Source organism: Cricetulus griseus, assembly GCF_003668045.3.
Source record: "Cricetulus griseus strain 17A/GY chromosome 1 unlocalized genomic scaffold, alternate assembly CriGri-PICRH-1.0 chr1_1, whole genome shotgun sequence".
Taxonomy (NCBI): Eukaryota; Metazoa; Chordata; class Mammalia; order Rodentia; family Cricetidae; genus Cricetulus; species Cricetulus griseus.
Window position 1 is genome coordinate 205,793,826 of NW_023276807.1, and position 15,463 is coordinate 205,809,288.

Below are 15,463 nucleotides of genomic sequence, written 5' to 3' on the forward strand. Positions count from 1 at the left end.
AAGGAAGCAAGATGACTTCAGGGCAAGACAACAAAAAAGACTTATCCTAGGAGGTAATCGATAACTGAAATGGCCAGCAATCTGCTTTTCAAAATGACGACTCTTACAAATGATGCACGGGGGCTGGAGAAATGACTCATAGGCTAAGAGCACTGGCTGCTTCTGCAGAGGACCTGAGTCAATTCCCAACATCTACATGGCAGCTCACGACCATGTGTAAGTTTCAGGAGCTCCAACTCTCTTCCAGCCTCTGTGTGTACCAGGCATGTATGTGGTGTCCATACATGCATGTAGGTGAAACACCCACCCCAATTAATATTTTAAGTCAATGGAGCCCTCTGGTGTCCTCAGTGGAGCTTTCAAGAAAAGTATCTGAGAAACTGTTCTATACTGCCTCTTAGGGCACCTCAAAATTGCTTTGTAATTAACCAACAAAAAAAAAGACAAAGCCCTTTGACTTTAGTCAAACTGCAATAATACCATCACATTGCCAAAAGTATCATCTCAGTTGCTGGAATAAAAGCATCCTTTCCAAACACAACTTTCTGTTCCAGCTTCTGTGAGGCAGAAGCTGGTGGATCTCTGTGAGTTCAAAGCCAGCCTGGTCTATAAAGACAGTTTCAGGATAGACATGGACACAAAGTGAAATCCTGCCTCAGAAAAACAAAACGAAACAAAAAATAATTATTTTTGTTTCTAATTATAAACAAATTATAATAATTTCTCCTGAAATCCTTTTGTCATCTGTAGAGACAAATGTATGTTTTTTCCATGTTTTTATACTATATATGAATCAATTTATAATTATTTAAATAAATAAAATATACAAAAATAGTTCTCCAGCAGCAAGTCAACTACTGTTCCATTATTCCTGAATTTATTACAAGATTATTGTTCATTTATCACTTCAGAAATTGCATGCAGGTCATTTGAAACAATGAAGAAATGGAAATTGTCTGGGATAAGGCCTGGTCTCAACACTGTGCTCATGCATTCGTTAACTAGGACCAACTCAAACACTGAACTTTCTCCAGATAAAGTATCCTGGTATTTCTTCATCTCTTGAGCATTCCAGGAGAGCCTGTTTCCCACTTCCAGACATTTAGCAAAGGAGATAAAAGTACAGAAGGAGGGTAATCACAAGACCTGAGATATCTCAGTGTTTGATTTCATACCTCGCACTTAAACTTAGTATCTGGCAGAAACAAGAGCCACTGCAAATTCTTCTAAATATTTTCTATTATTTTCCTTTTCACAGTACTTGGGATTGAACTCAGAGACTTACATGTGCTAGGTGAGCACCCTACCACCGAGCTACATCTTCAGTCTCTAAATGCTGACTTTTTCAAACAATGGCCTACTTCTTACAGAATCAGTGTTATAATTTTGCAACATAGATTAATTTCCATCTCCTTGGAAGTAAACAAAACACAAAATGATTGTAAATTACATAAACAAAATATATATTTGTTTTTAACATACAGAAAGTCAAAGCTTTAAAGTATTATTAAACCTTATTCCATTTAACATCAGCATGAAAATACTCAGCCTAACAACCTGCCAAAATCTCAATTATGCTTTCAAAAGTAATCAGAAAATTTAAATTAGTACTTCAGTGCATATAGACATCAATATCCAAAAATTAATTTAATTACAAACAAATAGGTACATTTATATACTTCTCATTATTATATCTTTACGAGTTACATTTGACAGGCTTGTATTTAAAAATGAATGGATGGCACTAGAAGAAACCATCCTCAGTGAGGTAACCCAAACACGAAAAGATAAACATGGTATGTACACACTCATTTTTGATTTTTAGACATAGAGCAAAGGATCACTAGCCTACATTCCATACTGCCAGAGGAGCTAGGAAACAAGGAGGAACCCAAGAGAAGATTGTATAGTCCCTCGAAGAAGAGGATGGCGACAAGAACCCCTGACCAAATTGGAGCCCGGGGACAGGGAGAGGAAGGAGAGTCTTCATCCAGTTGCTGTTCAAAGCAGAAACGGACACTCGTAGCTAAGCACTGAACCATATTACTGGAATTTAGTTGTGGAGAGGGAGGAGGGTTGAGCAAAGGAGCCAAGACGGGGATGGAGAGACCTGCAGAAACAGTGGACCTGATCTACTGGTAGAATGGAGACCCTAGTCATAAAGCTGAGGAAAAAGCATTGGACCGAACCAAACTCTCTGAATGTGGGTACCAGCTAGGAGCCCAAGACAGTCTATGGCTCTTCTGACAACGGAGCCAGTCTTTATCCCTAGAGCACAAATGGACTTTGGGAGCCCATTCCCTATAGAGGGATACTATTGCAGCCCAGACACAGCAAGGAGGATATAGACCCTCCCCCAAATGATATGACAGATTTTGAAGGTCCTTGGCAGAGGGCCTCACTATCCTTGGAGAGGAGTTGGGGGATGGGTTGGGGTGGGTTGGGTGGGGAACATGGGAGGAAGGGAGGGTGAGGGAATGGGGGATGGATATGTAAATTTGAGTAATTAAAAATAAATAAATTTTTAAAATGCTGAAATACTAGTAGAGTTACAGTTTTACTAAATAGAGTGCTTTAAAACACATCAAATTGAAAATACTCTTTCTTCTTAAAAAATGTACATTAAAGTGAATGTATCCGGTAAGGTGAAAAATAAACTATTATCTCTTTGAAAAATAAAATTGCATTTTGTTGACAGAGTAGAAGACTTACTAAATATGCAGAAGGTGGCTTACTTTTACAAAAGGAGACTTTCCTCAGGGACTAAGAAAGAAAAACTCACCTACGCTTTTCCTACCCTACCAACAGAAGAAGACCCCTGCTATGTGTGTAACTGTTCCCTCAGTTTAATAAGTTGCACTTATGAACATGGCTTTATTTATTAATAAGCAGAATCTGTCTAGATACCACCAAATTCGAATGAAACTTATGGTGGGTTCTAATTCATTGACTTATGACTCAGTAAGCGAAGGAAATTGGGGTTTAGGCATGAAATAAGACACTAGACCTAGGCTACCATGAACCTGGGGTAGGGGAGAGTTCTAGGACTACCAGAATCCTATGGGGCTGAGGCATCTCTTGGCCTAGAGGCTTTGGAGGGACTATGACCCAATTATACCTTGGCTTGGTGTTGTGGGGCTCCAGAATGGCACATGAATAGGTTGCTGTTAATTTAAGCTATTGTGAACTTGTGGGACTTTTTATGGAGTCTCTGAAAAACTAGCACATATTCTTAGTCATCATGTGTGAGAAATATAAATGATGATGCAAGAGAAAATGACATCTTTAGTCTGTTTGGGGCTTTTAGTTATCTCATACATGATAAATAGATCAGTGAGGCCTGAATTTGCACAATTCCAAGGCTCTGTCTCCTTGGGTGTCTGATATCTAATATGGGCATTTTTTTTGGGGGGGGGTTTTGGTTTTTTTTTTTTTTACATATTCCATTGAGGCCAAAAATACCCTTAGATATATAGAGGAATGTCTCTGTCTTTTTATAGGAAGACAGACATTCAAATAAAAAACTAAGTGTATAGACAAATAAATACACTTTTTTTTTTCTGCTTTTGATAGAGTCTGATGTGTTCTAGACTGGCCTCAAACTCATTCTATAGCTAAGTCCAGATCAGTGAAACATGTACTAATACCCAGTCTCAAAAACAAAGCCACCTTGAAAGGCAGTTAAAGAAAATGTGACATAACTAATACATTATTTAGTTAAGTATAAATTCCCTTCTGCTTTAAATTTTGTGGCTACATTAAAATGCTTCCTTAGTCAATACTTCAAACTACATTTATATTCCTAGTAAAGGCAGAAAACACATGCTGAAAAGGGAGGCCCTATTAGTCCAGGAGTCCTGTGGGTTCCTCTGTTTAAATACATATAGACTTTTTAGCTTCCCGAGAATTAAACACCAGCTAAAAATTCTTATATTTTAATACACAGTGATTTAACATGTAGTATGCACCTTGGCCTTTAGGAGAAGTTATGTGCTGATCTAACTGCAGACCTTATCTTAAGCCCAACAATGTAACTGAAAGAGTATTTTTTTTAACTAAAAATGTCTTTCAGAAACCTTGACAAGAATCATAATTCAGGTCAAAACCTGACAAAACATATTCTCAAAAAAGAAAGCTGAAACTGAATTGTATAGAAGAAGGGATCTCAAACCCCAGGATATCTTTAGGCATGTCAGAAAAATTCTCACATATTCCAACACAACTGGCATCATCTACAAATATAGAAAATTACTACAGTTTTACAAGGATAGACTATTCACAAATATATTTTTTCTTTGATTTAATGAGCCTTGCCAAGTAGAGCTTCCAGCTATATCTCAGGTTAATTTAAGGAAATCTGAATTTTTTTTTGTAGATGGCATTTAAGGGAACTGAAAACATGAGGCAATGAGCCCAAAGCCATGTGGTATCTGTCTCCATGTGGTGTGAGAGGGATATTAGCATCTGGGACCAGAATTCCTCTGTGAAATTCTCTGAGCCACTCTTAAAATGTTACCTTTCTCAGTGAACAGACTACAAGTGTCACCTTGGAAAGCTATGAGAGTTGGCCTGGAGAGATGGCTCAGCTCTTAAGGGTGTGTATTGTTTCTGCAGAAGATCCAAGCTCGATTCCATCACCCATGGCAACTTCCTGTGGATCTGATGCTTCTGGCCTCTAAGGCCACCAACACACACACACACACACACACACACACACACACACACACACACACTATCATGATTTTTTTTTTAAAAAAAGGTAAAATGAATCTCTGTGGGAGGGAGCATTTTGTACACACCCAGCTGAACCTCTTCTTTGCAGATGAGGAAACATAAAATTCCAGTACTTCTTTCTGTCCTTGTTCATCTAGGATATGCCTGACTGCCCACTATTCTGAGTTAGCATCCCTGTAACTCCAAACATTTGCACCCCCAACCTGATACTCCTTACCTTTCAGGGTGGTTAATCAAGCAGTCATGTGACCGTGTGACCTATCTCCGTTCTCACTGTTGATATTCAGCTATGCCTCCATTACATTTTTCATAGCAAAAGCTAATGTCTTACACAGTACAATTTGTCATGAATTTCTCAGCATTAATTAATAAAGAAACTGTTTATCTCTAGATAGTAACTCAACAATGTTACTAAGAGAACATCCCAGTACTGATAGAGTGATGTTATGAAAAGACAGTAAACCTATAAATGTTTGTCCAACAGTCAGATGGAAAAAACCACAGTTCCTCCATTTAAACCTGCTATTCTCATCCAGTCAGAATAGTAGAAACAACTAAGACACTCATTTTAAGTGTAAATGTAATTGGAATCACAGGGAGAAACCCCAGCCAGAGGGTTTTATTAAATACTTTTTGGTGGCAGGACAGCTAACCCAGTGACATAAACTTACAGCTACTTTGTTTTTCAAATATGTGGTCAGAGATAAGGATACCTTCAGATTCAAGTTGTTCCAGGCCATAGGAGGTAGCCGTATTTGGGTGGTTAATAGACGGAATAGTTCTTCCCTCAGGTGGGAGTGCTGGAGAAATTGTGGGAGCTTCCACAGTCATTTCAGCGGGTGTCACTGGAGAGCTCAAAACTGGTATGAAGTCCTCATTTGGCCCAGTGATCATGTCCATTATGTCTGCCAAGCACAAGAGACAAGACTTGACACACAAGACAATCATTATAGAATATGTTAACATATGCTTTGAAAGGCAAGGAAGCAGTGTCTTAAACACAGTAAATTCAGCTCTTAGTCCAACTCCTCTTCTCACATCAACCCAGCTACACACAGAAAACACTTCATCACCTTGGAAGAAACACAGCCTCAAATCATAATTTTTGCTTTTGAAATTTAATCTCCCACTTATTCTATTGGCAGTATAATGGATGGCACAGACTTTTGTATAGGGTACCAAAGGCAGAAAATGTAACAAAAATGCACTAAATTAAATGTCAGGTATTACTTCAGAAAGAACAAATATGCTTCACAAAATCATGTGGAAGCATCTGAACCTAGAACTGTGACTAAAGTAGACTCTATTTCAAAGCATCCACATGAAGCCCCAAGCATCCCACATCTAAAGAAACTACAACAATCATAGCTTGAATCATCAGAATCTACCTAGACAGAATTCACACATTCCCAAGTTTCTATCCATGAGCCAGAGGGAATATATCTCTCTATATACAGAGAGATAGATATATAGATATTAGACATAGATAGATAGATAGATTGATTGATAGATAGATAGAAAGAAAGAAAGAAAGAAAGAAAGAAAGAAAGAAAGATAGATAGATAGATTCCCATGATTCAGAACCAGAGAACCCCCTTATATATCTTATGGGAAAAGAAATTGATGCAACAACCACTATGAAAAGGAGACATTGGCCCCTATTGTCAAATACTCATATATCCTACAGCCAGCAACCCCACTACCTATGAGAAAGTCCTTCACAGGTCTGATGCAGAACATGCAGAAGAATGATCATAATAGCTGTAGTCACAACAGCCCAAATGGAAATGGCCCAAATGCAGACAGCAGGAGCACAGATAAAGACCAGATGAATAATGAAATGTGTTTCCATAACAGAGTATGATACGATGGTCAGAACAACCACAACAACAACAACAACCAACTACAGGATGTCTGACAATCAGAACAGTAAGTTAAAAAGCAAAGTTCTAAAAAATTTGTAGAACAGATTTTTTGTGGAGATGTATTGTTTATGATTTATTAAAGCCACTAGGGATCAAAATAGCAAAGCAGCCATACTAGTTAGCCATAGAAGCCAGACAGTGGTGGCACACACCTTAAATCCCAGGACTCAGGAGACAGAAGCCGATGGATCTCATTGAGTTCAAGGCCACCTAGGGCTATATGAGGTTGAACCATTCTAAAAGAGTAACAAAGCTCACACCTTTAATCCCAGAACTCATGAGAGGTACTTAAGACGAGAAAAGGGTCTCAGAGCTGGCATTCATTCTCCAGCCACATTGAGGACAGGAAGGCATTGATTCTCCAGCCACCATGAGGAAAGGCAGTAGTCTGAGGCTTGGTGGAGAACTTGTGGAGACAGAATCAGCCCTTTTAGCCTGAAGTAGAGGTAAGAACTAGTGTCTTGACTTCTTCCTTTTTCTGATCCTCAACTTTAACCCCATTATCAGTCTCTGGGTCTTTTACTTTTTGCATTATAATTTTTATTATAAAATTAAAACAACAAAAAATGAAAATGTGTACTTGTAGTAGTAATTATAGATACACAAAACCTGGAGGTGCACTGGAATCCAGATGCAGAGAAGGATGAGTGAATAGCAAAGGGGTCCAGACCAGGCTGGTGAAACCCACAGAAACAGCTGACCTGAACATCGGGGAACTCTTGCTCCCCAGACTGATAGCTGGGAAACCAGCATGGGACTGATCCAGACCCCAGGAACATGGGTTTCAGTGAGGAAACCTCCGAAATCTACTGGACTTCCTGTAGTTGTTCATTACTTATCCCTAGCACAGGTGTTGGGAGCCAAATCCACATAGAGGGATACTCCCTGAGCCAAGACACACGGGGGTGGGCCTAGGCCCTATCCCAAAGGATCCAATAGACTCTGATGACACCCCATGGAAGGCCTCACCATCCAGGGGAAGCATCATCCAGTTTTAGTTAGGGGGGTGGTAGGGGAGGACTGGAGGGACAAGGGAACTGGGATTGTCATGTAAAATAATCTTGTTTCCAATTCAAATAAAAAATCTGCAAAAAAAAAAAAAAAAACACTGGAGGTACTGTGGAGTGAAGGAGATTATGAAAACAAAATTAATAATGCTGGTTCCCAGCCAGAAGAGAGACATTTAAGGTTAGGGTCATCAGATTTCATGAAGGTGGATGATAGCAAGAAGGAACCAGATGGCCAAGGCAGAGAGGGATGCAATGGAAGGGCAAGGAAAGACATATCTTAACACAGAGAGCCACTATGGGCTTGGGGAGAAACCTGGTACTAGGGTAATGAAGGTTATTGCCAAAACTCTAGAGTTGAGTTTTGTTTGAGTTTTGTTGAGTTTTGTTTTAGAAGGAGGATTAGGAGGCAGGATTAGAAAGTATTACAAACACACACACACACACACACACACACACACACACACACACACACATCCAAGAGATTCTGATAACCAGCCAGATGTTAAAGCTTCATTGCCCTCAAGAGAGCAGGACACCTGAGGGTCTATAATATAGAAAGCCCTTTTCATAGATTACTTCTTTACAATAACCTAAGTAGACATTACTGGAAATGAACAGAGTCCTACAGAAGTTCAGCAGCTTTCCTGAGGCCACAGTATTAGAAAGGTGGCTCCAAACACAGGTCCTTGCTACTTTTACATTTTCCCACACTGGCTCTTAGGAGGGAGTCCTCAGGAGGCTTGGACTTGGGGAACACAAGAGTCCTCTGAGGCTATAACACATTTTTACAAGCAAAGAGAGGTGACCATCTTTCCAGGGCGGGAACATGTGCATGCTGGTGAAAGGCCAATGCCTCACTCATGCCAGTAACTCACAGTAAAGCCCACACTCCTCCTTCAAACACTGGCCCCACACTCCCCGACTGACCTTCCATAGAGGAGGCAATTTCAAGAGACAAGGGGACAACAGTGGTGGGGGCTGGAGTGGCCAGAGACTCCCATCGTCTGGACAGCTCAGTGTCATCCACATCAGCAGACACAGGAGAGGGGGACGGCATGCCTCCTTCAGGTTCCCCACTGCCTCTGGGAACCTCAAAATGCTCTTGTGTCACCAAGGGTAATGTGGGGTCTGGTTCTTGAGTAGCCATTGTCATCTCTTGAGTGATGTCTGAAAAGGATGGAAACATTTTTACATAGCCCAAATTCTGATACATTAGAGGCACTATGAGGACAATTAATTGAAAAAGTGTACATTGCTGTTTCAGAGACCTGAACAACAAAGACAACTTGGGAAATAAAGGCCAGTAAACAAATGTTACTGTAGCTGCTTGGGGGAGCTATGGGGCAATCTAAGGCAGAAACAAAGAAGGAAATGTAAAAACAAACAAATAAACAAAAACCTAGAATAAAATTGAAGCAAAATGGGAAGATGGATAGCTGGGCTTCTCAGACATACTTGAATGCTGGTGGAATCAAGAAATAAATATACAGATCTAAGTCACACTAAAATCTCTCTGAAGTATTTCCCCATATTAATGTTCTGCATATATAAAAGGAGGAAAGAAAGTTGGCAATTTAAAATAAAAATAACAATTACACCAGCCAGTGTAACAAATTCACCTAGTTTTTGTGATGGACAGGCAGTCATGATGTGGTGTGCACTCTTAATTTACCCTTTCCACGTGGGTTAAAGGAGAAGGATAGTAATACCACCCATTGAAACCTACCCCACAGTAGTCAAGAACGCAGACTACAGAGCCAACTTATTTGGGTTTGAATTTTGATTCAACTAGTCTCCAGCTTTGTGATCTTAAGCTAATTACTGAACATCTAACCTTCAGTTTTCTTCCCTATTAAATGACAACAATATTTACCTACTGTTTTTCTTCCTTCCTTCCTTCCTTCCTTCCTTCCTTCCTTCCTTCCTTCCTTTTATTTACTTTTTGAAGCAGGAAAAGTCTTTATATTCCAAACATGAAGCACAGTACCTTGAACAAAGTAGTTTTTCAGTAGACATCTTTTTCTTAATTGTCTTATTTTTAAGTATGTGCTTGTGCATGTGTCTGTGCACATTATTAGTGTAGCTGCCCATGGAGGCCAGAAGAGGACGCAGGATTCCCTGGACCTGGAGTTCTAGGTGAGCCCCCTGATGTGGGTGCTGGGAACTAAGCTCAGGTCCTCTGAAAGAGCAGTACAGACTCTTAAACATCTAGCCCATTCATAAAACCGTAGGTAAGTGAGGCAATTATTACTGAAAGCATATTTGATCACCAAAATCGCCTGAATATTATTAAATCTATTTTAATTTTTAGCTTACAACTATAAAAGTCCAAAATATGACAATACAGACATGCTGGTGTAATGTATGCTAGGGACCATGTGATTTCATGTTCTAGAAACGTAAGTGCTATGGACAATTGAAGTAAAATTCTTGTTTCATCTTACTTAACATCTTTATGCTTACACAAGCTCCACTCGATGTCTTTTTAAAAACAGGGTCTGCTGTGCATCTTGAGATGCAGGGACGTTTAAGAACATGCAGGGTTACAAAGTGAGAAACTGTCCCCTCACAAAAAGTTTAAATAGAACTCATAAAATATTTTCTGGATGCATCTATGAAAAGGTACACTTTTCACCCCTTTGAGCTTCTAAAAATGAATTAGAAACTGAGCATGGTAACACACAACTATAATCAGAGTACTCAAGAGGGAGATGTGAGAGAATCAGGCATTAAAAGCCAGCTTTAGTTATTTAGCAAGTGTGAGTCTGAGCAACTTGAAATACTGTCTCAAAACAAAACAAACAAACAAAAACCTAAAAACTCAAATAGGCATGTAAACTATTCAGTCTTACTTTTGTTATTTATCAAATGATCACTTTTACCATTTTAATTAAATCTCGAAAAAACTTTATGAGTCATATTACAAATCTTTTTTTTTTCTTTTTATGAATAGGTTCCTTGGTCCAGGTAAAATATCATATGTTCTAAAACAATTTCAAATGAATACATGTACTTTATACAAAGTTTTTCCTTCCAGATGCTATTGTATGACCAACCACATAATAAAACATAATCCATCACAACCAATATTAGGGTTTTACTTTCTAATATCCAAAGTTGTGCAGGCCAAGAAAAAGTAGAATATTCAGAATAAATCCAGTAGACGATTTATATTTTCTTTCCACATTATTTCTAAACAATTTGTTTTTAGTAGATAAGGTGGGAGAACCCAAGTGGTTAATACTACAAGATCATTTTACCTAATTATTTTTGGTGAGAAATATCAAATATGTGCATATAATTTGCAATGAGGTATAAATAGGTATCACACATTATTACAAAACTGAAACATATACCTGTTTCCTTCATATTTTTATATGTATTTCTACACTTGTTTCAGCGCTGTTGACTGAGACACCTGACACCTGTTTCTGAAAGCTGTCCTGCAGATGTAGAATGTTCTAAAGTATCCCTGACCCATAATCAGGAGATGTCAGCAGTAACTCTCAGCCAAAACAACTCAAAGCATCTCCAAATGTTGCCAAGAATCCCAAGGAGGGGGTAGAATGTGGAACTACCCTTAGTTAAGAACTTCACATCTGGAGGCTATGATTTTTTACAGAATATGTATTATTTATTTGAGTATTCTCTGTTTGATTAAAATTTGAGTAACTGTTTCTAAGTCACCTTGAAAAAGCAAAACCAAAACCTACCTTAGCAGCACACATCTATAATCTCACTACTGGGACCGGGGGAGGCAGTAGGACAGTCTTATGTTTGAGGTCATCTGAACTACTTGGTGAGTTTAAGGTTAAAACCAAAGTAAACAGACAAACAAACAAAAAAGCAAAACCAGTCAGGCATGATGACACACATCTGCAGTCCTGGCAGTTAGGGGCAAAGGTAACAAAATAGTGAAGTCAAGAAATCCTTTTTTAAGATCCTATTTCAAAAATTTTCAAAAATAAAAAAATAAATCCAAATTTAAAGTTTCCAAATCTAACTATGGGGTGCTTTGTGGCTGTTTTAATTCTTTACATTTCCCTCTTACCTTTTAACACATTTCCTACTGCCTGATGTGTGTTGGTCTCATATTGAGAGGTAGAAATCATGGTTTTTGAGAAAAGCGTGGTCCTATCCTCCAGAGTGGATGCTGTGAAGCCTCCAGCACTTGGGAACAGGTTCATAGTGGAAACTTCAGGTTCTTCTGTGGGAGTCATGGGAGTAAAGGGAACTTGATGAGTATAAACAGTTGATCTCTGTTCCTTCAGTGCAATTATCAGGGCTGTTCCCAAGGATGTTTCTCCTTCAGGCAGCCCTGGAGCCACTGTATTAACTTTTGTGGAAGTGAGGGTGCCCTCAGCCCCTTCAAAGCTCTCATAAACTTCATGTGGGGGCTCTGTACTCACTTGAGTCTCTGCATTGTCTCCTGAATCAGGGGTCTCTGTGAGATTTACACTCTCAAATTTGGTGTCATCCCACTCATCACTTGAGACAGAAGAAAATGGAACAGCTGTGCTGACACTCACTGTGACCTTGAGGTCCCCCAGACGACTGTCAGCTGTTGGATCAATATTCAAAATATTCTCAGGGGTTGCCACCAAGTGTATGGTGGCAGTGGTCTGGGAATTGTCACCTGGTTTCTCTGAGGGCCTCTTCCCAGCAGGCTCTGTGTCTGTTGTAGAATCAACACCAGGAATGGCAGCCATCCCCTTGGATGCATCTGTTTGAACTTTCTCAGTTCTTGGATTGGCAGTTAGCATTTCTTTGGTTTTTCTATAGGATAAAGGTATGTTTCCCAAGCTAACTGCTTCCTGACTTTCAGTGATAAACAACTGATTATCCACATACTTCAGGAAGTCATGTGTTACGTCTGTGATCCCTTCTCTAATGGGCTGGATGCTAGAACTGCTATGTGGTCCCTCCTGGTGAGGATTAAGAGAAGTAGGTGAAGAGACAGCAATGATGGACATGGCCTTTGAAAGTCTGCGTTCAGGAGACATCCTTTCAAGCTGACTGGGACCATGCCCTTCTTCACTGCCTGAGACCACTGGCTCACTGGAAGAGTGAAGGTCAGAGATGTTAGGATTCAGAAGCTCAGCTCCTGGATGATGGTGTTCTTTGTTGACAGAGGTTACTTTATTTAATTGCATCACTGATGATCCTGCAGATAGTACCATGGGAGCTTCAGAGGACATCTGCTGGGGTGTGTGCTTTGGAGCAAAGGAGATGTTTTCTTGGTCAGCTGTGCTCATCTCCCGGGACTTCTCTGTCTCCATATGAGACTTTGCTATCTCCCTCTTTTCCACTTTTTGGAAAGCTAGACATTGTGTGGTTAAGGTGAGGAAGAGAATGCTACACAAAGACACAGAGCTGTGCAACAGAGTTGATCTGCTCATAGTGGATAAGTTGAAGGAGTTGACAGTTCCAGTGATTGAGTCCTGTGGAAAAGTAAAGCATAGCACACTGTCATGCAGATAGATTTTGTAAATGAGCTCCATTAACTTAAACCAAAAGAACAATGATCTCCTTGACTCCTCTCAGAGAAGGGAGGTAGGAGATGGTTGTTCTATTTCTCTGTCCCCTTGAGACACAGATAACCCAGATCACTTTTCCCTTCTGAATTCTGCAGCTGATTTAACTTAAAGCTCCCTGAAAATGGTACACAAAATGACTTTAGAATTTAGCACCATGTCTAGGAGATGGAAAGTAAATGTTACAAATATATTTTAGAAACTTTTGTGCTTCTGTGGTCTGTATGTTTGTGTCCCTACAGTTCATAGGAGATCTAATCATAAGAACAGTGTTGGGAGATGAGGCTTTTAGGAAATGCTGTCAGGAACACAGGGCACTGATGAATGGGACCAGGATCCATAGAAAGAGCCCTCAGACATCCCCTTCCCTTCCTGTCGGTCATGTGAGAGCACAGAAATACTTGGCCTCTATGAACCAGGCTCTAACCAGACACCTCATCTGCTATTGCCCTTATCCTGGACTTCAAGAGTCCAGAATTGTAAGAGATGGATTTGAGGGGTTTTGTTTTGCTTATACTGTATCTAGAGTTGTATACAACCCCACCCCCTTTATGATATCTTGCTACAATGATCAAAATAGAAAGTCTGTTTTTAAAACTTAATAACTATAAAAACATATTTAAAATAAGTTATTTTCAAGAGTTTAAAATACATGTGAATGATTTTCAGCTAAAATACATCTTTAAAATGTTCAAGTTATTTGCAACAACAATAAAAACTATACAGAAAACCTTCATGTTCCAAAATTTCATAATCAGAAAAGATAGACAATGTGAACATTTGTTATTTTAAAATTGTTAAATTTGCACTTCTTGCTGGTTAACTATGGTTTATAGTCATTCAATTTAATATATTCTTTAAGCTACTCACATTCTCATCACAGCTCAAGCTACAACCCTATATTAAAACAGCTCATTGTCTTCCCAATTCAAAGATTTGTAGCACTCTTTCCCCATTGTCTGGGTGTGGCCCTTTGATTTTACATTCAGGTAAGTTTCCCAAATCATGATTCCCCAGCACAATAAACAAAAATGTCTAAAATAACACATGCCAATGCATGTCAATATTTGAGATGTCACTTTAATTTAGATGCACCAGAATATATCTTATTCCATAGCCAGGTGACATGTGCCTAGATAGGATTTGTCCTCATGTCTCACTTTTTCTTCCTTGAAACAAAGACAAATGAAAACTACGAATTACAAATGACCATGGGCAATGAGACTATACCTTTGGATTTCTGTGTAGACAAGCTGAATGAGGAAACTAAATAGACACTGTAAGAAACCAATCATTGATAATAATGATCACAGAAGTTTCTGGTTTGTTTAAGATTTGCCCAGGAAGTTCTCCACTCTCCTTCTATTTGATGAAATCTTACTAAACATACTGGAGGATGGAAGGGGTGCTCTGGGGTGGGGCCTAGGCTCAGTGACAGAATGCCTACTTAGCATGCACAAGGCCCTGAGTTCAAAAAAAGATAGGGTCTAAAAGCTTAGTCTACATGATGCCATAGATTTTGATAAAATCCAGAGGAGCCCCAAACATCAAGGACTGTAACAGAGTTTAGAGGGGCATGGACTAGCATTAGGAAATGATTTCTGAATCTATATTTCTTGTTAAAAGCTTAATAAATAGCTTCAATTCCCCCTTTTATAAAGTGGGGCATTAACAAAACACCCTTTGAGAATCCTCTACATCTATGAGTGTATACTCATGTCCTGTTACCACGAAGGAAAACAAAATTAAGAGTGTTTCTGTAGTCTCAGAATTTTTTCTACAAGGGGTGGAGGTACCACACATGTGAAAGAGACTGTACATTTTATGATTCGTGGTTTTGTAGGCTGAGAGAAGAATTTTATGGACAAATTAGATTTAGTGGAAAGGAGAAAAATGTAAAGGTTTAACAAGCCTCAACCACCTTTCCAAGACAGAATTCCCCTTCAGGGTCTTATTTCCTTCTACATCTAGAGTTCAAATGTCTGTGTGCAGGGAAATCTGCCTGCTCTAAAGGATGTTGCTCCTGTGATTAAGTGCTGGCCACCTGCTTTCTAAATCCAATTACTGCAGAGAAAGTGGGGGGAGCCACAGCCTGTGTGTCTGTGTATTGAGGCCATATGCTCCCTTTCTCCGCTATTGCAAGCAATATCTGAACTCTAGGAGAAAGAGAAATGAAGGCCTGTAGGAACGGCAGCAGTGAGCAGTCTGCCACTCAAATTAATAGATGATTTCAAATCCCTTCACCTTCAATGCCTAGTGC

At 39.4% G+C, this 15,463-nt stretch overlaps 1 protein-coding gene across 1 annotated transcript in view; it reads right to left on the reverse strand.

Annotated features, from left to right (window-relative positions):
• The window catches only part of LOC100772688 (armadillo-like helical domain-containing protein 4), an 83,784-nt gene extending 70,614 nt beyond the window's left edge, over nucleotides 1–13,170 (reverse strand). The window contains exons 1-3 of the mRNA XM_035453087.1: nucleotides 11,721–13,170; nucleotides 8,597–8,836; nucleotides 5,448–5,639 (exon numbers count right to left, since the gene is read on the reverse strand). Coding sequence (XP_035308978.1) covers nucleotides 5,448–5,639; nucleotides 8,597–8,836; nucleotides 11,721–13,170 — 1,882 coding nt within the window. The remainder of the gene's footprint in view (nucleotides 1–5,447; nucleotides 5,640–8,596; nucleotides 8,837–11,720) is intronic.
• Between the last annotated feature and the right edge of the window lie 2,293 nt (nucleotides 13,171–15,463).